This window comes from Erinaceus europaeus, chromosome 6, assembly GCF_950295315.1.
Source record: "Erinaceus europaeus chromosome 6, mEriEur2.1, whole genome shotgun sequence".
NCBI lineage: Eukaryota > Metazoa > Chordata > Mammalia > Eulipotyphla > Erinaceidae > Erinaceus > Erinaceus europaeus.
Window position 1 is genome coordinate 1,249,371 of NC_080167.1, and position 21,756 is coordinate 1,271,126.

The 21,756-nt window shown below is 55.5% G+C and overlaps 1 protein-coding gene across 5 annotated transcripts in view; it reads right to left on the bottom strand.

Moving 5' to 3' along the window:
- The window catches only part of LIMK2 (LIM domain kinase 2), a 75,286-nt gene that overhangs the window by 7,977 nt on the left and 45,553 nt on the right, over positions 1–21,756 (bottom strand). For 3 of the 5 annotated variants that reach the window (XM_060192729.1, XM_007529250.3, XM_007529251.3), the window contains 10 exons: positions 13,582–13,717; positions 12,838–12,947; positions 12,299–12,487; positions 10,350–10,455; positions 10,018–10,214; positions 7,124–7,310; positions 6,352–6,438; positions 5,080–5,211; positions 4,823–4,879; positions 1,032–1,097 (listed from right to left, as the gene is read on the bottom strand). In XM_060192729.1, coding sequence (XP_060048712.1) covers positions 1,032–1,097; positions 4,823–4,879; positions 5,080–5,211; positions 6,352–6,438; positions 7,124–7,310; positions 10,018–10,214; positions 10,350–10,455; positions 12,299–12,487; positions 12,838–12,947; positions 13,582–13,599 — 1,149 coding nt within the window. In that variant the 5' untranslated portion in view covers positions 13,600–13,717. Of the gene's footprint in view, positions 1–1,031; positions 1,098–4,822; positions 4,880–5,079; positions 5,212–6,351; positions 6,439–7,123; positions 7,311–10,017; positions 10,215–10,349; positions 10,456–12,298; positions 12,488–12,837; positions 12,948–13,581; positions 13,718–15,031; positions 15,051–15,259; positions 15,279–21,756 lie in introns of those variants that run through there. The other 2 variants (XM_060192728.1, XM_016190909.2) reach the window with 2 other exon arrangements.

A 21,756-nucleotide genomic window follows, 5' to 3' on the forward strand; every position in this document is an offset into this window, starting at 1 on the left:
TCAAGTACTTGGCCTCCACCTGCAGGGGAAACTTGATGAGTGGTGAAGGTCTGCAGGTTATCTATCTCTTTCTCCCTCTAGCGATCTCCTCTCCCCTCTTGATTCCTGCCTCTATGCATTAAATAAGTAAAATAGATGTTTAAAAAGAGATTTATTTACCAACATGAGAGGGAGAGAGCACATGTGAAGCTGGGGACCGAACTCAGGACCTTATGCTTTCAAGTCTAGCGCTGCTGCCCACTGGACAACCTCCGGGGCACTTTTCTTTCTTCACTCTTTCCTTTTTTTAAAATATTTTAAATTTTTAAAAAATATTTATTTATCTATCCCCTTTTGTTGCCCTTGTTGTTTTATTGTTGTAGTTATTGTGTTGTTGTCATCACTGGATAGGACAGAGAGAAATGGAGAGAGGAGGGGAAGACAGAGGGGGGGAGAGAAAGACAGACACCTGCAGACCTGCTTCACCGCCTGTGAAGCGACTCCCCTGCAGGTGGGGATCCGGGGGCTCGAACCGGGATCCTTACCTTGTGCTTGGCGCCCCCTGCGCTTAACCCGCTGCACTACCTACCGCCCGACCCCCTCTTTTCTCTTTCCTTTCCTTCCTTTCCACACACACTATCTGCAGGCATGAAGTCATACACCTGAGACGCTGTGATTTTGTAAAACGCTATGAAATCACTAATAAAGATGAAAAAAATCTAAAAATGAGGAGAGAGTCAAAGAAGAGACACGAGAGAGTAAGTCTCACGGGTGAGAACCAGAGGAGTCACGGCACAGCGGCACCATGTGCGCCGGGCTCAGGCTGGGGCTTAGCGCAGCGGCCTGGCGCTCAGCCTGTTGGGTGTTTTCTCCAGCTGCGCAGGTTTCAAAGGTGGGAGTGCCTGGACTCTCCTGGAGACGGGCCGGGGCGGGGCCGGCATCAGAGGCAGCAGGAGGGACAAGAAAGGCTCCCCACGCCACCCCTCTGCTCTGACGCAGACGGGCAGGCTCCTCTGTGACCTGGCGGCCCGGAGGAGCAGGGCAGCACCTACCAGCCTGATGAGGCAGTTGTGAGAGTTCAGGTCCCGGTGGATGATGCACATGGAGTGCAGGTAGGCCTGGAACAGAGCAGAAGCAGAGACGGGCAGGTCACTCACGCAGCAGCTGACCCTGGAAGCGGGGACCAGGGCACCCCGACCACCCAGCGTGGGGAGTCAAACTGGGCTCTAGGGTCTGGGCTTCCAGCCGCCACTCCCACGTCCCAACGCCAACAGGGCGCCGCCCGTCCTCACCCTGCTGCCTCCTCCAGCTCGACCTTCTCCCACCCACCCACACCCAGACACGGCACGGCCGAAGCTCTCCCTGTCCTCTGGTTCCCGACTCTGCTGGCCCTGCCCCAGCCTCTGCCGCCATCCTTGCCCCATCTCTCACATCGGCCCCCAGGCCCCTCCTGCCTGAAGGGAGAAGCCACTCTCCCCTGGCCCAGCTGACATTGAGTTCCTGACCTCTGCTAGCCACCCCCACCGGCCCCACTACTCTCCGAGGTGCTCCCCCCACCCCTGCAGTACTCCCCAGGGAGTTTCTCCTCAGCTGCTGGCGACCTGTTAGCCTCCTGCTCTCTGAGGCCCGAAACCCGCGTGCGCTTATTCGCCTGCAAGTCTCCTGTTGGTGCGCACAGTTCCTCACTCTAGCCTCTCCGCCACCCACCCACGCCTGTCTGCCCCTCCCCAAGCCCAGAGCCAGCTTCCTGCCTGGGTGGGTGCTGGGAAGTCTGTCAGCATGTCAGCCTCACACACCTATCCCGGCTCTTGTAACCCTCTTTCCTGACAGTCACTGCCCTGCCCATACATCTGGTAAAGGAGACCACCTTTAGGGGCCAGGCGGTAGCGCAGCGGGTTAAGCGCAAGGACCCGTATAAGGATCCCAGTTCAAGCCCTGGGATTCCCACCTGAAGGGGGGGTCGCCTCAAGTGGTGAGGCAGGTCTGCAGGTGTCTTTCTCTGCCTCTCCCTTCCCTTCCTCTCTTGATTTCTCTCTGTCCTGTCCAACAACAACGCAGTAAAAACAGTAATAACAATGACAACGATAAAAAACAAGGGCAACAAAAGGGGAAAAAACAGCCTCCAGAAGCGGTGGATTTGTACTGCAGTCACTGAGCCCCAGTGAGAAAAAAAAAAGAGAGAGCGAGAGAGACCACCTTGGCTCAAGGTGCCTCAGCTACCCAGCCCTCTCCTCCATCACTGCCACCCACCCTGCCTCCCAGTCTTTCCTCCCCAAAGCCACTCAGTCCAGAAATCCGAATGCTTTACTGGTTCCCTCCCTAGGCCTCTGACCTGAGTTCTCCCAACCCCACCTACAGAGCACTGCCGCTTCCTGCCCAGACAACTTTAACATGGGAACTGCATGGACTGCGTAAGCCAGAGCTAAGTGGTGCGGTGACCTCACTCTGATAATTAATACATATATCTTATTTAGATGAGAAAGAGGGAGAGGGGGTGGGGTAGGCAGCGTAATGGTTAAGCAAAGACTCATGCCTGAGGCTCCCAAGTTCCAGGTTCAATCCTCGAACTCTCCCCCCTACACACACCACCATAATCCAGGGCTGAGCAGTACTCTGGTGGAAAAAAAAAAGGGGCGGGTGCCACACTGGTTGAGCGCACACTTTACAGTGCATGAGGACTCTGCTTCAAGTCCCCAGTCCCCACCTGCAGGGAGAAAACTTTGCAAGTGGTGAAGCAGGGCTGAAGATGTCTCTCTCCCTCTCTGTCTCCCCCTTCCCTCTCAATTTCTAGCTGTTTCTATCTAATAAATAACAATAATTAAACATTTTTTTAAAAGGAGAGGGAGAGGAGGAGGGAGAGAGAGAGAGAGCTAGCAGAGGGGGAAGAGAAGGGGAGAAGAGGTCACAGCACTGCTCAGCTGTGGCTTACGATGAGACTAGGGGTGAACCTGAGACCTGAGGGGGGGGGGAGGGAGGGAGGGAGGACATGGCTGGACTTGGTTAAGTACATGTATTACGCTGCACAAGGACCTGGGTTCAAGCCCCTGCTCCCCACCTGGGGGGGGGGGAAACAATTCATGACTGGTGAAGCAGGGCTGCTGGTCTCTCTCTCTCCCTCTCAAGTTCTGTCTATCCTATCAAAGAAAAGAAAGAAATGGCCACCAGGAGGCCATTTGCTGAGCAGGCCCATGTCTCAGTGGTCACTCTGGTGGCAGTTCAAAAAGAAAGAAATGAACGTAGGACTCAGAGCCTCCTGTGCAAGGTTTCACACAACAACTCTGCTATCTCCCCAGCCCTCTCTCTTTCTTTCTCATCCATATAAATAAAAATTAAAAATGTGTCTTTTCTTATTTGTTTTGCTACCAGCTCCTGGAGGGTTTCCTTTAGTTTCTGATTTTTAGACGGGGCAGGCAGGAGGAGAGACCATAGCACTGTCCCTGCCCGTGAGCTTCCTCTGTGGGTGGTGTGCCCATGTGGCGGGCAGAGACACGGCTGAGTGTGCGCTCTTTCTGTGTGAGCGGTGCCCGGTCCCCTTCATTTTTGACTTCTCAAAATCCAGACTCCTTAGCTTGAAACACAGAGCCCATGGGCTGGTGAGGTCCCGCGCCAAGAGGCCTTGGCTCCCAGACCAGACCCAGCAAAACAAGAATACCCTGGACACCGGATCTGCCATCCAGGCTGGTATCATCTTTACAGCTCCCACAGAATAGTGGTGACAGCCTCAGACTTGGGATCAGACAGGTGAGGCCAAGATCCCAGACCACCCCAGCTCTGCCCTGACTCCTCCCTATTTCCTGTCTGGAGGCCGGGGTTGTTACGAGGCCGGGGCCCTCAGCTCAGGGCCTGGCGCGCAGAAGCTCTCCTCAGTGCTGAGCTGCACCGTCGTTTCCCACGTAAGACTTTCCCCCAGGTCTTTGCTGGGGTCCCCTCAACCTAAGGGCCTCCTGTCAAGAGGGACCTGTGGGAGTCAGATGGTAGCACAGCGGGTTAAGCACACGTGGCACAAAGCGCAAGGAGCGGCGCAAGGATCCCCGGCTCCCCACCTGCAGGGGAGTCGCTTCACAGGCGGTGAAGCAGGTCTGCAGGTGTCTGTCTTTCTCTCACCCTCTCTGTCTTCCCCTCTTCTCTCCATTTTTCTCTCTGTCCTATCCAACAACAATGACGATATCAATAATTACAACAACAACAACAACAACAAAAAAAAAAAACCACAAGCAAGAGGAGGGAAAATAAATAAATAAATATTAAAAGAGAGAGAGAGGGCTTGATCTGCTGCTCACCACCCTCCAAGGCTCAAGCTTCCAGAGGCTCTGAGGTTTTCTCGAGTTGCTCCCGAGGCCCTCGGAGCGGCACACCTCGTGCCAGCAAGGCCGGCAGCCTGCGCCTCCAGTCGACCTGCCCATGCCCTCTCTGCCCTGGACGATCTTTGAGATCCCTGGAATGCTTTGAGAGCAGTGCGGGAGCTGAGAACAGCTGGCCAGGCAATTCGCGGCATGCAGAGTTCAAGAGAGAGCTGCTGGGCAATGTTGCCGACGGGAACTGCCCAGGGCGGGGCCTTGCTTACGTACAGTCTGCCCGCTGTGGGGCCAGGTGGTGGCGCACCAGGCTGAGTGCACATGTCACAATGCACAAGGACCCGAGTTCAAGCCCCTGGTCCCCACCTGCAGGGGGAAAGCTTTACGAGTGAAGCAGGGCTGCAGGCATCTCCTTCTCTATCACCTCTTTCCTTCTCGACTTCTGGCTGTCTCTACCCAATAAAGCTAATAAAAATAAATAAATCAATAAAAAGTTACAGTCTGCCCACTGTGCTCCCACTACCAGCACGGTTGCCGGCACCACTCACCATTCCAGACGCGATGCCTTTGGCAAACCTGACCTTCTGCTGCCAGGGGAAGGGGTCCTGTGGGTGGGGAAGTGCCTGTCAGAGGTGGCCAGGCCCTGTGCCGCCTGTGGGGCCAACAGTATGCCAGCGTAGTCCCACCCTGCACGGCACTGGCAGGGGGAGGCACGGAGCCATCCTGCTCTGTGGCAGGTGCAGGCTTGGTGACACAGGGCCCACTGACCCTCTGCCAAGGCCCCCGGGCACAGCGGGGAGCTCACCACGCTGCGCAGGAAGTCCTTGAGGGTGCCTCCCTCGATGAACTCCGTCAGCAGGTTCAGCTTCTTGTCCTTGTACAGCACGCCAATGAACTTGAGCACGTTGGGGTGGTCCAGGCTGCGCATCACCTTCACCTGGGGTGGGAGGCCGGGAGGGCAAGGGGTCACATGCCCAGTCTTCCCCACGGCACGGCCCCTTCCGGGGAGTCAGCGTCTGACCACTGCCATCTGTGAACCTCAATGCAGGCAAGCTGGCAGCAGCTCAGTGAAGGCAGAACGCCGCTGCACGGAAGGAGAGGGCTTTGCAGCCTCCTCCCCGGGCCCTGCCTTTCTGGGAATTACAGGGGGGCTGCAGCGGGGGGCCGGGGGAGACTGAGACCCAGAGGGCAGTGCCGGGACCACAGTGACCCGGCTGAAGCAGTGGGCAACTCTGGAGGCCCCGCTCGACTGCGCATGGCACCATCTACAGAATCTGTGAGCTCCGCTGAGCCCCGTCTCGGTAGCAACGTGCCCAGCTCCCGTTCCCCTTCTTCCTTATAGGCTGTGTGTGTATTGGGGGCCGGGCCTTGTGCATGTGTGACTTCACTGCTCCCGGGCTCATCTGTTCATTCAGAGACAGATCGAGCACTAAGCGAGACGCCACAGAACCGCAGTTTCCCTGGGTGTTCTGGGCCTGCAGGAGGTACCAAGGCTCCAGCCTCTACCCAGGGACTGCTCAGCTGGCACAGAGGAGGGGGGTGGAAGCCGGGGCCTCAGGCACACAGACCAAGTTCTTAGTGCCGAGCTATCTCCCTGGTCTTGCTCGCCGTCTCTAGCAAGTGGATGCTGAACAAATGGCCGCTGTGTGGTTTATTTACTTATTTATGTATTTAAAAGATTTAATTTGTTTAGTAATGAGGAAGATAGGAGGAGAGAGAAAGAACCAGACATCACTCTGACACTTGTGCTGCCGAGGATAGAACTCGGGACCTCATGCTTGAGAGTCCAAAGCTTTATCACTGCGCCACCTGCAAGACCACGTGTAGTTTATTTTCCGACGTGACAGAGACAATCAGAGCACCACCTGGCATGTGCGAGCGGCACTGTGGTAGGCGTAGCGTGCTCTGTCCCCGCCTCTAGCTGCAGTGCAGAGGACAGGCTGCATCCCTGGCCATCTCCTCTGTTCAGCTACTAGGACAGTGACTCCAACCAAGCTTCCTCCTGAAACCACCGTCAAGTACGTTTTCCCTCCTCTAACAGTGACATGAACTCCCAGCTGCCACCCCACCTCCTCACCTCAGTTAAGAAAGTCTTCTGTGTCTCCTCGTCACACCGGATTAACTCCTTCATCACCATCACTTTGCCGGTGGCTTTGTGTGTCACCTAGGGGAAAGGCAGCTGTCAGCAGAGCGGAGGCCAGAAGCAGACCTGGGGACATGTCAGGAACATCTATGCAACGGGCTATCCCGTCCCTGGGAGCAGACACCCAGCAGGTCAAGCTGGTCCATGTGTGGAAGACACAGCAGAAGGTAGCATGGGGCTCTGAGGGGAGCAGCCTCCTCCCTGGAGAGCCAGGCATGCAGAGACCAGAGGGGAGCACCCAGAACAGGAAGCGGGGAGGAACACAGCCAGGCCAAGCAGGGGCTTTGGTCATCTGACACAGGAGGTCCTGGGTGAGCGGGCATGGGGGCAGGAGGGTCAGTGCCACAGACATGCGCCAGGGGGCAGGTGCAGTAGGACGAGCTGCTCTCACTGCCCTGCAAGGTGAGACACATGGCTTACCTGACCCCCCACCCTAGCTCTCAGCAGAGGAGGAGAAAGACAGAGGTTAGAGCCTGAGCCAGCTCACAGGGCACAGCTGGGAGACACTCTCCCAGGGGTCACGGCAGCGTGCCTCACGCTGGGCTCTGACCCCGTGGACTTCGGTCCGCTCCTCCCCACCAGGTCTCCAGGCCCACCACGCTCTCAGTGACAGCACCATTGCCCCAAGTGACCTGGTGTTCTGCAGGGTGTGGCGAGGTCTGTGGTGACTCGAGGACAGAGCGGGGTGGGCCTTGCCCGTGCTCACCTTGATGGCCTGCCCAAAGAAGCCCTTGCCCAGGACCTCCCCGTGGATCAGGTCACATGGCCGGAAGATCTGCTGAGAGTAGCTGCTGGAGCAGCGGAGGGATTCAGAGCGGCTGATGTCCCGGCTCAGTAGCAGGGGCTCCTTTGGGGAGCTGGGGCCGGGGGACCTGGAGATGCTGTTACTGCGCCTGCGGGCAGGGAGAGGGGCTCTCAGAACTCCACCCAGCGCCTGGGGCAGGGAGAGGGGCTCTCAGAGCTCCACCCAGCACCTGGACTGTAGTGTAGACCTCATCCCAGCCCAGGATGAGCAGGTGGGATTGTAGAGACTCTGCAGATCTTTGTGTCTGTCTGTCTAGGCTTCCTCAGCTCTCGTCCTTCTGTCCCTCTTTCCCAGAACACTGGTTGTGCAGGGGATTGAAGTTGGGACCTTGAGACCTCAGGCATGAAAGTCTTTTGTGGGGCTGGGTGGTGGCCAACACACTGGAGAACATACTTTACCATAAACAAGGACCCAGGTTCAAATCCCCAGTCCCCACCTGCAGGTGGAAGTGTCATAAGTGGTGATGCAGTGTTGTAGGTTTCTTTCTTTCTCCCTATCTTCCCCCCCTAATTTATCTGTCCTATCAAATTAAATATTTTTTTATTTATATTTATTTATTATTGAATAGAGAGAGAGAGAAATTGAGAGCAGTGGGGGAGATAGAGAGGGAGAGAGACAGACACCTGCAGCCCTGCTTCACCATTTGTGAAGCTTTCCCCCTACAGGTGGGGACCAGGGTCTTGAACCTGGGACCTTATGTACTGTAATGTGTGTACTTAACCAGGTGCGCCACCGCCTGGCCCCCAAATTAAATATTTTTAAAAAGAATTAAAAAAGAGAGAAAATCTTAAGCTCCCAGGCTCTCTTGAACTTTAACTTTTATTTATTTATTCATTCATTTATTTATTTGTTTTCCCTTTGTTGCCCTTGTCGTTATTATTGTTGTTGTAGATAGGACAGAGAGAAATGGAGAGAGGAGGGGAAGACAGAGAGGGGGAGAGAAAGACAGACACCTGCAGACCTGCTTCACTGCTTGTGAAGCGACTCCCCTGCAGGTGGGGGGCCGGGGGCTCGAACTGGGATCTTTACACCAGTCTCTGCGCTTGGTGCCACATGTGCTTAACCCACTGTGCTGCCGCCCGACCCCCTGTGAACTTTAACTTTTAAAGCAGTGCTGGGGAATGAACCCTGGACCTCATACACGTGACACCAGGGAGTGGTCTCCCTGCCCAATTCTCTCGTCTTCATTTTAAAAATTATTATTACTTTCGTTTTATTAGTGACTTAATATTGATTTCTAGTCTTTGTTTCTCTGAGGGAAAGGAGAAGAAGAGACACCGCAGCACACTCCACCATCCTGAAAGTCCTGTGCTGTCTGTGGCTCCCTCCCATGGTGTTGGGACTCACACAGTGAGCTGAGTGTCCGACCGGGGGATTCACTTGGGCTGCCCAGAGAGCAGGCAGCCTGCTCCTCCTTGCTCTGCCACAGACCGTGACCACAGCGCACACAGTGAGCTTCCTGTCCCCAGAAGGGGAAGCGTAAAGCCTTCTAAGCCGAGTCCCCAGAGCATCTCTGCCCTCGTGCTGGGGGCAAGCTGTAGGGAGGCCGTTTCCAACAGAGGCCAAGCACACTTGCCCTGAGTAATTCTGTATGTTTGCTTAGAGATGGAAAAAGAAGCAACAGGCAACACTAGGAGCAGCTTACACTGAGTGTTGACCCAGTGCCTGCATGGTTATATAAAAATGAATTTATTTATTTTTTTTGCCTCCAAGGATATTGCCTGCACCATGAATCCACTGCTCCTGGAGGCCATTTTTTCCCCCTTTTGTTGTAGCCTGTTGTGGTTATAATTGTTTTTGTTAATGTCGTTCGTTGTTGGATAGGACAGAGAAAAATCAAGAGAGGAGGGGAAGACAGAGAGGGGGAGAGAAAGACACCTGCAGACCTGCTTCACCACCTGTGAAGCGATTCCCCTGCAGGTGGGGAGCCGGGGGCTCGAACTGGGATCCTTATGCCAGTCCTTGGGCTTTGCGCCACGTGCGCTTAACCCGCTGCGCTACATGGCTGGGAAAAGGACCAGAAAGCTGGATCAGGGAAGAGAGTAGCTCCCTAATATGGGAAAGGGGCATAAATATAACTGTAAACCCCATCGACGTGATGTGATCTGGGGCCCATATTTAGCTTAGGAGCCTGTGTGACCTCTGCATCCCTGTAGATCTGAGCTCACATTCTGTGGGCATGAGTAGGAACATTCCAAGCTGCCCCAGTATCGACCCGTCTTCCTCAGGTGTAGCATGGAGGATGTTGTCCAGCCTCCCTTCGGAGGATGGAACATTCTCTACCGTTGTTGACCCAGGCTGAGGGCAAGGCCCTATGGGGGCCCCCAAAGGGGTCTGTTGTGTTGTTCCTGATAGAGATGACCGGTAACAATGGAGAGAGGGGTCTATTTGAGCTCTCGGCCCATCTCACCCCGACTCTTTAACCAGCCTGCATTCATCACCACGGGTCCTAGCTGTGTCCTGACTCCAGCCTGAGCCACATGCTCCCCCTTGGACCCTGTGGCCTTCACTTCAGCGTGTGGCTATGCTGCTTTCAGTCCGTCTCAGGAGTTGATGGACAGAGTCTGACTCTCTGGTTCCTAAGGAGTCCTGGCAGACAGCTGCCGGGATCAGCTGAGTCGGATCTCACACAAGCCCTGGTTATGGACTGTGACCCGCACAGGGATGCTTGGTCAGCACAATCCTTAGCGGACCCTTGCCGGCTGTTCCCTCCTATCTGCTGGGCTCTGGAAGCCAGTGCTGCCCCACTGAGGGAGAGGCAGGGGACAGAGCAGAGTCAGGGTAGGAAGCAGTACCTCAGTGAGCGTCTCTTCAGTGTCCCTTCCAGATTCTCTTTGGTGTCCAGGGTGCTGAGGGTGGGGGAGTGCCCAGCATTCTGTACGTGAGGAGAGAGCCGTGCGTCCAGCTGCAGCTGGTCCAGGTGCTGGGAGACAGGGTCGTGCTCAATCAGGACCTGAAGCGCCTGGCTCGTCTGGCTGATGGCATCCTCTACCTGTGGTCAACGGCAGGGCGAGGCTGGTCCCACAAGCTGCTCAAGCCAGGCCACGTGACCAAAGCACAGGTGGGTTAGCAGATCTCCGTGGTCCGTCCCACTTCACATAACGGGCTGCAGACAGAGCTTACTTACCTCCTCTATGCGGAGGGTCCGGACGGGGGTCCCATTGATCTCCAGGATCCGGTCCCCAGGGTGGATGGCATTCCGGTTATTGGGACTGATGTGCATTCGGTTGACCCTGGGCCAGACAAGAGTTGCGGCAAGGTGAAGGCCTCCAAGGATGAGCCCTGCCGACTCCACTTTCATGGGAGAGGCTGCCTGGGTCCCGCAAGACCTTTCTCGCCTGCCCGCCCCCCCATCATCAAAGTGGGCGGAGCACCTTTGGCTCAAGCCAAGTTTCACCCTGTAGCTCTCTGCCCGCCCCATGGCCCCAGAGGACTGCCTTTTCTCACACCACAGTCAGTACCGGCTCACATGGATCTAGGCTCCCAGCTAGTCCATCTCTGCATCTAGCCGGCCCTGCCCACCCGGCCTCCACACCTGAGACCCTTCTGTGACACTGAGCCGGTCACGTCACCTTGCTGCCTAAGCTCTTCCGTGACTTGCCTCGGCCTCCTCTCTGGCTCCTCCAGGAGAGCCATGCCAGACACAGTTACAGACTCCCAGCTCGGGCCTGAGCACAAGCCCTTCCCTCCTCATCTGGTGAAGCGGCAGAGTGTCGCCAGCACGCACGGTTCAGCTTGTGCACCACCAGATATTTCTCCTCTGGGCCTGGGATCCTCTGGGCCTTGTCTCTTTCTGACCAGGAAACCTATTTTCTCTTGCTCTTTCCATCCATTCACTCGACCAGCACACAATAATGTGTGTCCTCCTCCAGGCCCTGGGCATGCTGTCCTGAGCGAGACGAAGTTCCTAGGGGCCGGGTGGCGGCGCACCTGGTTGAGCACACGTGTTACGGTGCACAAGGACCCAGGTTTGAGCCCCTGGCCCCCACCTGCAGGAGGAAAGCTTCACAAGTGGTGAAGCAGGGCTGCAGGTGTCTCTCCGTCTCTCTCCCTCTCTATCATCCCCTTCCCTCTCAATTTCTGTCTCTATCCAGCAAATAAAGATAATAAATAAATAAATAAATAAAATGAAAAAACCAACTAAAAAAAAAAAAAGACTAAGTTCCTGAAAGAAACTGGCAGGGAGGGCCAATGACAAGCAAACTGCTGTACACGCCCAAGCAAATTAACTCCCAGAAGCAGTCAGGAGATGCACTGGTCTGCGGTCTGCTGGAGGCTGCCTGGGCAGCACAGGCTGTGCTGAGGCCCAGGTGTGGCTGTGCACAGCGAGCTCCAGGAGACAGCGAGGTGGCACTGCAGAAAGCTCGGGAATTCAGGCCAGCGGTGGCGCACGTGCTCAAGTGCACACACTACAGTGCACACACTACAGTGCACAAGGTCCTGGGTTCAAGCCCCTGGTCCCCACCTACAGGGGAAAACTTCACAAGTGGTGAAGCAGGGCTGCAGGTGTGTCTCTGTCTCTCTCCCTCTCAATTTTAATTTAAATAAAAATTAAAAAGAAAAAGAAACTAAGAAATAAACAAATAAATAAAACTCTGGAACTCAGAACTCCCTCAAGGCCCTCCATGGGCTCTGCTCAAGAATCTCTGGCTCGAAAGACTCTTAAACATTTGTTTATTCATTTTATTTATTTATTTTAATGTTTATTTATTTCTTTTTTTGTTGCCCTTGTTTTTATTGCTGTTATTATTGTTGGTGTCGTTGTTGTTGGATAGGACAGAGAGAAATAGAGAGAGGAGGGGAAGACAGAGAGGGGAGAGAAAGACAGACACCTGCAGACCTGCTTCACCACCTGTGAAGCGACTCCCCTGCAGGCGGGGAGCCGGGGGCTCGAACCGGGATCCTTATGCCGGTCCTTGCGCTTTGCACCACCTGCGCTTAACCTGCTGCGCTACCGCCCGACTCCCATTTATTCACTTTATGAGGTACACTCCAGCAGATGTGGGAGCCTGGGGCCTTAGCCTTTGCGTCCTGATCTCGGCACGTGGCTCTGCCTCCCGCAGGCTGGATACTCACTCTTTCACCTGCACGGTAGTGGCGTAGCTGGAGCAGGCACTCTCCACAGACACGGAGAAGCCCCGCTTGCCCTCAGAGGTGGCTGGCATGGAGATGAGTGTGACAGAATAAGGCAGCTGGTGCTGAGCAGATTCCGTGGACAGCTTCTCAAACATGGGTGCCAGCACCACCTCATTGTGGCACCTCCCACTGGGGAGAGAACAAAGCCGGCTCAGATGCCGAAGCCCCACCTGACTGCAGCCCCAAGCTCAGAAAGAAGCTGAGGTCCCCACAGAACAGAAAGTGAGAATGCTGCAGGGGGCACAGAACCCACAACGATGGCCTGTTTGACCCCAGCAGGCCCCTCGGCATGAACAGTGCGGGTACTCCGTCTTCCCTCACAGAGGAAGGATGCCCCAGGCCACCCCCCCCCCAACCCTGGCTTCAGAGAAGGCCAAAAGCACTGCAGTGAGAGGGACCCATCACTCTCATACCCTAGGGGGCTTCCTGCCCCTCCAGCCCTCCAACCTCCCCCAGCTGGGTGCAAGGCCCCGTCTCACCAGTAGAGGGAGGCGTGCTGCACCAGGGCATATGCATCTCCGTCCTCAATGATCACCCTGCAGCTCACGCAGGCAAAGCACTCTGGGTGGTACTTGAACTCCCCGGCCACCTGGGAGCCATTGGGGGAGGGAGGGTCAGGGTCAGAGGGCGAGAAGGAGGTCACGAGCATTTACTGTTGCTGGAATGCGGCCAGGATGGGTGGACAACCTCTGAGCAGGACCTCGAGGCCCCAACTGTCACCAGCCTGTTCACTCTCTGTCCCACAGCTCCCAAAGTGCCAGTCTGGTCCCTTGCGGTCATTTTCGGGACTGTAAAAATATTGTTTTGGTCTCGGCTTTGAGACGGGACCCCCAGAAGGAATCACTTCCTGCTGGAAAGGCTCAGAGTTCCTCCAATACAAGGTTGCTTGAGCAAGCTTACAACACCTTGGAGAGCAGGTAGTAAAGCCTCTCTCTGCCAGTCCAGCCCAAACACAGCTGTCAGCCTGAACTCTTTCGTGTGAGGCCACTATCCCACTATCCCATTCTGGCTCAACCCGGCCTGCCTGCCCACTCTCAGTACAGGACTGCTGAGTCTTGAAGGGAGGGTCTTTAGCTGGCATTTGACAGGTGCTCAGGGAACATCTGCTAAGTGACTGACTAAAGGGGGGGCCCTGGTCACTGGGAAGATCAGAAGGTAAACGGTCCCAGGAACGTGAAGGCGCTGCCCAGACCCTGGTGGGCAAGGTGCAGGGACTCACTCACCATGACGGGACCTGTCATCAGCAGAGAGCAGCCGTGGCAGAATTCCCCAAACTTCCGCCAGTAGTCTTTATGGCAGTAGAGCTTGCCATCTTTCTCATAGTACCAGTTGGTGAGGGGTTCCAGGCATTCTGAACACCTGAAAGGCAAAAGCAGAAACCCTCCTGGCTCTCTGATCGGAGGCCAAAGCCCAACAGTTTACTTTTCAACAGTTCAGCAAAAATTAGTAGAGTGCGGGAGTCGGCCGGTAGCGCAGCAGGTTAAGCACAGGTGGCGCAAAGCACAAGGACCGGCGCAAGGATCCCGGTTCGAGCCCCCAGCTTCCCACCTGTAGGGGTAACTTCACAGGCGGTGAAGCAGGTCTGCAGGTGTCCTTCTCTCCTCTCTGTCTTCCCCTCCTCTCTCCATTTCTCTCTGTCCTATCCAACAATGATGACATTAACAACAACAATAACTACAACAGTAAAACAACAAGGGCAACAAAAGGGAATAAATATTTCAAAAAAATATTTAAAAAATTAGTAGATTGGGGGCCGGGTGGTAGCGCAGCAGGTTAAGCGCACGTGGTGCAAAGCTCAAGGACCGGCATAAGGATCCCGGTTCGAGCCCCCGGCTCCTCACCTGTAGAGGAGTCGCTTCACAGGCGGTGAAGCAGGTCTGTAGGTGTCTGTCTTTCTCTCCTCCTCTCTGATTCACTTCCTCTCTCCATTTCTCTCTGTCCTATCCAACAACAGTGACATCAATAACAACAATAATAACTACAATAATAAAAAGCAACAAGGGCAACAAAAGGGAATAAATAAATATAAAAAAAGAAAAACAAACAAACACACATGAAATTTCCACCGCTTCATATTCCACTTTACTGGGTCGGAGAAGTGAGGCTATCCAGGAAGACATAACTGCTGAGTGGCAGGGAAGGAAAAAGGCAGACAAAAGGAGGGAGAAACGGGGGGGGGGGGCGGGGGGAAGGACAAAGGGACATCAGGACCAGAGGGACAAGGAGCTGAGTGGCTGACATGGATTTCTGTTTTTCTTTTAAAAAAAATTTGTTTATTTCCTTTTGTTGTCCTTGTTGTTGTTGTTGTAGTTATTATTGTTATTGATGTCACTGTTGTTGGATAGGACAGAGAGAAATGGAGAGAGGAGGAGAAGGCAGAGAGGGGGAGAGAAAGACAGACACCTGCAGACCTGCTTCACCGCCTGTGAAGAGACTCCTGGAAGCGTGAATCAGGATCCTTATGCCGGTCCTTGCGTTTTGTGCCACCTGCACTTATCCCACTGCGCTACCGCCCGACTCCCGTTTGCTTGTTTTCTATGCACAAGTGTGTTATGACTTTTCCAACAACCCGGTAACATACATTAGAGATCGACCATATCAAAGGCCTGACTCAGTAGGCGCTCAGTAAGTACTGCTCTAATATTAAGAAGAGAGGTGATGGTGGTGGCTCACATGTCACCGGCCACTTTCACTCGGTGACTAGCTGGTAGTTTTGGACGATTTCTCTCAGCCGTGTTTCCTTGTTGGCAAAGTGTGGCAGGTAGCCAACTGCAAACAGGGAGGGGCAACGCAAGTCATCACAGCAACAGGCCTAGCACTGCAGATCTGAAAGGCAGATACGCAAAGAAGCCTCTCCACCTCCACATGTGTCCAGAGGGCGCAGTGGGGATCAAGACTTACAGGCGGAGGGGAGACCTGCTCTGAGAACGCAGCCGCCGCTCCGCTCCTTGTGGACGTGGGAGTCTGCACGGGGGCGGGGAGCGCTGGGTGTAGTTACACGCGGCGGAGCTACGTGCCCTCTGCCTGCCTCTCTGGGCTCTTTCTCTGCCTGTAAAGTGAGGGGATTAGACTAAGCCCAGGTCCCTTGATTCTGTGAACGATTCAAACCTCTGCACCCTCATGTACCACGTACATGATCCTAGGCCAACTGCCTCACTTCCCGCTTGTGAAGCTTGTGAAACGATATCCCATCACCACCCTTTCCCGGAAGGGCCTCGTGAGGCCTGAGTGTGGCTCAGGGTGACGGAGGAGCCTGGTGACCGCAAGTTCCTGGGTACACGCCGTCTTCCCTCATTAGAGCGGCGAGCCCCTGGGGACAGGACGCCGCTGTCCTGCTTACTCTCATGGACTCAGCACCTGGCAAAGGGCTCAGGAGGGCAAGTCAGCAACTGTTTCCCAGGTGGTGGGTGTGGCGAGAGCCAGATCGAGCTGAGAGCACTGGACCAGTGGCTCCCTGCCTCTGGGCCCAGCTCTTCTGCCTGCCCTATTTATTTATTTATTCCCTTTTGTTGCCCTTGTTTTATTGTTGTAGTTATTATTATTGTTGTCGTCGTTGTTGGATAGGACAGAGAGAAATGGAGAGAGGAGGGGAAGACAGAGGGGGAGAGAAAGACAGACACCTGCAGACCTGCTTCACCGCTTGTGAAGCGACTCCCCTGCAGGTAGGGAGCCAGGCCTCGAACCAGGATCCTTAAGCCACCAGTCCTTGCACTTTGCGCCACATGCGCTTAACCCGCTGCGCTACCGCCCGACCCCCCTACCTGCCCTTTTCTTACAGGATGTACATGAACTAGAGCCTGGGCCCCGTGACGCGCTCCAAATGGTATGTGTGCCGCGGGCCACGGGAGCACAGGACACGTCCTCCTTTCCATTGCCAGTATCCTGCTTTTGTTTGCAGGAGTAACCTTGGACGGGCCCAGGAGTGGGGCGGGGACAGAACAAGTGCAGGCACGCTGGAGGCAGCCACGCAGGCCCGCTGGGACGCACACCTGGCTGGAGAGCCACCACAACGCACACATCTGTGTCAGGGAGTGGCCCTGAAGGGCACGTCAAAACTGGCCACTGTAGTTATCGCCAAAGGGCAGGAAGGTGATGGCCAAGAGAGGGCTGGGGGCCCCAAGGATTTCTGTCGTGGGACACAAGTGGCCACTGCAGAAGTTGGCGGGGCGGTGGTGGTGCGTACCTCGCAGGGCGCACACACTATCATGCACAAGGACCCAGGTTTGAGCCCCCACTCCCTGCCTGCAGGGGAAACCTTCGTGAGCAGCGAAGAAAGTACTGCAAATGTCTTCTATACACATCTATCTCCCTCTCTTGTTTCAATTTCTTTTTGTCCCATCAAATAAAGGAAAAGAACAATAAATTAAAAAGGAGAACATGGCCACCAGAAGCAGTGTGCCTGTCGCGCCCCAGTGATAACCCTGGCGGAAAAAAAGTTGCCAGGGCAGACTCATACGTCTGCGGCCGGAGCCTAACAGCAGCCGTCGTTACTGCTGCCTGCTCTGCGACTTGAATGCCAGCCATGCTCTGGGCACTGGAGGACGCACCCTGCTGGAGTCCTGAGCACCAGCCTGCAGTGAAAGGACTGTCACTGCTTTACAGGGCAGGAGGCTGGAAACCAGGCACGTCTGAAAAGCTGCCCCAGAATCGGAGCCTGCGCGGACCGGGCTTTCGGCTATGCCCTCCGAGTGCTGGCACCGAGGGGTGCGGCACCTGCTCAGGGGCCTCTGGCTCTCGGCCTGTGGTCACCTGGCGAGCTCCTTGGTGACCAGAGTGCCAGAAATGAAGCGGCACTAGGACCCTTCCCCCAGCCCGTGGGGTTCGGCTCCCCGGCCGTCTCTCTAGGAAGAGTCCCAAACGCTGCCTACAAATGTGAGCACTGCACAGCACTGCGCCCGTGGGGCGCGGCCGCCCTGTGCTCCCAGAGCTGAGGCCTTCTCCAGGTTTTGACTGGAAAAAAGTCAAAAGTCTAAGGGAAAGTCAAACTCTGCCTTCCCCTTCTCTCCCGCGTAGCCGGAGGAAGAGAACCCAAAGCCTCCAGTGAGGGGAGATCTAAAGGGGTCGGCGCAAGGATGGCCACGCAGCTCTCCTCCCACTGCATTTACGAGGGCCTCGGGCAGCCGGACAGCGAGCCAAGAGCCCGCTCGGCCTGACTGAGGCGTTCCCAGTCACTGAAGGACACACAGGTGGCATGGCGGCTTGAGCAGCGCCCCCTCGAGCATAAGGTCCCAGGTTCAGTTCTCAGAATCAAACATAGCACGGCGATGCTCAGGTTTGCCCCTACTTTCTCCATCACTAATAAACGCATCAGTCTTAAGAAAGAAAGGATGGATGGAAAAAAGAATGAAAGGCAAAGCAAGTGGGAAGCGAGAGAGCCCACCCGGTACAGCACACGCCTCACCATGAGAAGGCCTGGCTCGCAGCCCGTCCCCACCATAGAGGAGCAAGTGGGAAGCGAGAGAGCCCACCCGGTACAGCACACGCCTCACCATGAGAAGGCCTGGCTCGCAGCCCGTCCCCACCATAGAGGAGCACGATGCACGGGGACACTTCAGGAGCAGTGGGGCAGTGCTCATGTCTCTCTCCCTCTCTCTAAAAGAGATTAAAAAGTATTTATTTATTTATTCCCTTTTGTTGCCCTTGTTGTTTTATTGTTGTAGTTATTATTGTTATTGTTGTCGTTGTTGGCTAGGACAGAGAGAAATGGAGAGAGGAGGGGAAGACAGAGGGGGGGGAGAGACAGACAGACACCTGCAGACCTGCTTCACCGCCTGTGAAGAGACTCCCCTGCAGGTGGGGAGCCGGGGGCTCGAACCAGGATCCTCACGCCGGCCCTTGTGCTTTGCGCTATGTGGCTTAACCCACTGTGCTACCGGCTGACTCCCTAAAAGAGATTTTATACACACATGCACGCACACACGCACGCACACACTGGGACTTCTCCAAAGCAACTCTTTAAAGAGGGTTCTCTTTCTTTCTTTGCCATTTACTCTCTGCTACCCACAGCCAGCGACTGGGCAATGCTGAATCTCAGGCCCCTCACTGGTACAGTGGTGACGACAGACTCTCCCATGGCTCAGAGTGTCGATCGTATGTATGCGGTCGCCTGGCGCACGGCAGGTGCCGTTCCGTTCTCTTCCTTCCTTCTGCCTGACACACTGAGGCGGGCTGGCAGGAGACACCCTCCACTCCTTCCATGCCCAAGCATCTACTTCTTAAGAGGCAGGTTTCTATAAGTAGAAGAGGTCATATCCAGCCAGCCAGGAAATGAATGGATTCTCACCTATCACCATATACAAAATGTACAGGAACCCAAGTTCAAGCCCTCAGCCCCCACCTACAGGGGAAGAGCTTCAGAAGTGGTGAATATCTCTTTCTCTCTTCCCATTTCCCCTTCCTCTCTCGTTTCTACCTTAACAAAATAAATACTGAAAAAACAAACAAACAAAACAAAAACAAAGGCAGACAAACAGGAGACAAAAATAAGAAATGAACTCTCAGATTAAAAAAAAAAAAGAATGAATTCCTGTCAACTAGGACACAGTTCGTGTGCAGTGAGAGGTGCGACAGTGGGCAAGGTGCCATGCTGGCAGAAGCCCCGCGAGGACAGGCGCAGGCCCGGCCTGCGTCATGCGGAAGGCTTCCACCCCCTGCGCTCTGGAGACCACAGTGTAAGCTCACGGGTTACGGGACAAGTCCCTCCACGTCCTGGTGAGGGGCTGGCGGGCTACACTTCCCCACTTCCTTGCTTGAGCAGACAGGCCGTTGGAGAGAAGCTTCTACTCTTTCCCCACTCTGAGCTCTGAAGGGGCTAAAGAGAATGTGAGGGTCCCTCTGCCTGAGCCTTCGAGTGTCACAGTGGGGGTGCCACCGGCCCCACAGCCACATAAAACAGCCCCAGAGACCAGTCTTCTGCCACCAAAGGCCCCTTATTACTTCTTCCTGCAAACTCTGTCAGTTAAAGCAGGCTGTCCACCCAGCCGTAATTATAATGAAATAAGTTGTTATACTGTTTAAAAAACTCAACCAAACACATAATGAGCCTCTCTGATCAGCAAGAAATAAACGCTACCAGAGCATGCTGCGTCTCTTCCAAGCAATGGCCGGGAAGCCTGCAGTTTCAGTAATTTGTGCGGCCACACGGCAGTTAGGGAGTGAGGGTAGGGCCTCTGCTCTCTGGGGGAAGGAAAAGAGCTGGGAGCAGCCACCTGGCCTAAGCCCTTCATCTTGCAGAAAGTCTCCCGGGGGCCTCAGGCAGCCACAAAACTAACTGCTGAACTGGGCAGGGCTAAGAACACCTTTTCCCTGTACACACTGGACACTGGCCGCTGGAGCAGACAAAGATGCGCCTGTTTCTCGGAGAGACGGCGTGTAAACCAAGCCCATGATCAGGGCTGCACAGTAAGGAGAAGCCCGTCAGAATCACTGGGCGCTACCAGATGAACCGCTCCCGCACCCGCCCTGGGAGCCGCAGGCTGAGGCACTGCTGGCCGTGTGGGCACATACCTGACACGGGCGGGCGGGCGGGCTGAGAGGAGTGCCGAGCGCAGAGATTACAGTCTCCCCTCCCAGCCTGATCACGTCCCCGTGGAGTCTGGCTGTGTCACTTTCCTAGCAAGCACAGCTCCAGAACTCCTGTGGACTCTGCCCTCCCCCACAGGCCTGGGGTCAAGGACTTACTCTGTCCCACAGAGCAGGACAGATCCAGGCTGGCCAGACCTCACATTCTGTTGAAAGAGTTGTGTGAAGTCCAGGCACTCTGTGCTTCAGAGGAGGCAATCAAGGCCCAGGGAGGGGACAGGCACGTGGGCAGAAAGGAACCCTTAAAGTTGTCTTGTAAAAAAGGAAAAAAGGGGCAGGGCGGTAGCACACCGGATTAAGTACACATAGTGTGAAGCACAAGGACGGGCGCAAAGATCCCGGTTCGAGCCCCCGGCTCCCCACCTGCAGTGAGTTCACTTCACAGGCGGTGAAGCAGGTCCGCAGGTGTCTGCCTTTCTTTCCCCTCTGTCTCCCCTCCACTCTTAATTTCTCTCTGTCCTATCCAGTAAAAGAATGGAAGAAACAGCCACTGAGAGGAGTGGATTTGTAGTACCAGCACTGAGACCCAACAATAACCCTGGAGGCAAAAACCAGTAATAATAATGAAATAAAAGAAAAAGGCAAAAAGGAGGGACAGGGGACAGTGGCTCCCAGACCTCCAGTGATGGCGACCGATCAGGCTGGGCGGGGGCAGAGGTCTGGTCTGGGTGGCCCCTCCTGTGGGGTACGTCAGCCTGTGAGGGCGGCAGGAATGTGGCCTCCCATCTGGGGAGAGGGCCTAGAGACAGACAGTCACTCAGCCTCTCCTGCCTCCAGCTGGGCAAACAGAATAGGGAGAGGCAGTTGTCAGGTGCCCCAGAGGGCCTGGGGCAGAATGAGGGGCCACAGGCTGAGCTCCTGACAAGTGCCGTACTGTCCTCCAAGACTAAAGGGGCACAGAGTTCCTGGCTCGTAGGGGAGCGACTCCTCTCCCAAGCAGCCCTTTCAGGATTAACAGTGAAAGGGATTAGAGGCCCTGGTCTAAGATAGTGGCTGCTTCAAAAGTCCTGCTTCCTCAAGGTGAGGAGAGCAGATCCGGGACCCCTCTGGGAGGTGTGGCCTCCCTGCGGGGAAACTCAGCACAGGAAGGGCAGAGCAGACCCCACCTTCTGCTCAAAGGGAGGTGCTGTCTGTGAAATGGGGGACAGCCTCTGGGGTGAAGACCAGGGAGCAGCTGTCCAGAATGCTGGCAGGGTCAGCGTCCAGGCCCGCTTCCCTCAGTCCAGAGGCTGCCCCCAAGCTACCAGGGTGATTCCCGAGACCACCTGCAGTCCTGTGGTGAGACAGCCAGAAGAGGAAGGCGCCAGGACCACTGGTGAGGGGCAGACGCCACCGAAAGAAGCAAAGAGGCAGGCAGCTCCCAGAGAAAGAAAACAAGCCCCACCCCGGCCAGGAATGGCTCCATCCAGGAGGGACCCTGAGGGCCAGAAACCCCTCTGGGGAGTTTCTATTGGAGGTGGGGCGGGGCGCCCTGAAGAAAGGAAGGTCTGAAGCAGACCTTCTCCACACCTCCCTCTGAGGAGCCCTGGGGGACACAGAGAGCTGGTGTCTGGGTCTACAACTGGCAGCTGTGCCCACTTGGGCACCCGGCAGCCCTCAGGCCAGAGGCAACAGCGCCTGTCACGGGAGGCCCACAGTTGGGCCCAGCCGGTCTCCGCACCTGCTTGGTAAAACCTGCCCATCCTGCTTTGGGGGCAGATTCCCGGGAGGCGCGCGTGGCCCACAGGCAGGGCATGTGAGAGCACCCGGTCTGCCTGGGCTCCCGACCCGGAAGCTGTAACACAGGGCTGGACACGAGCGGCACGCTGTGGAGGCTC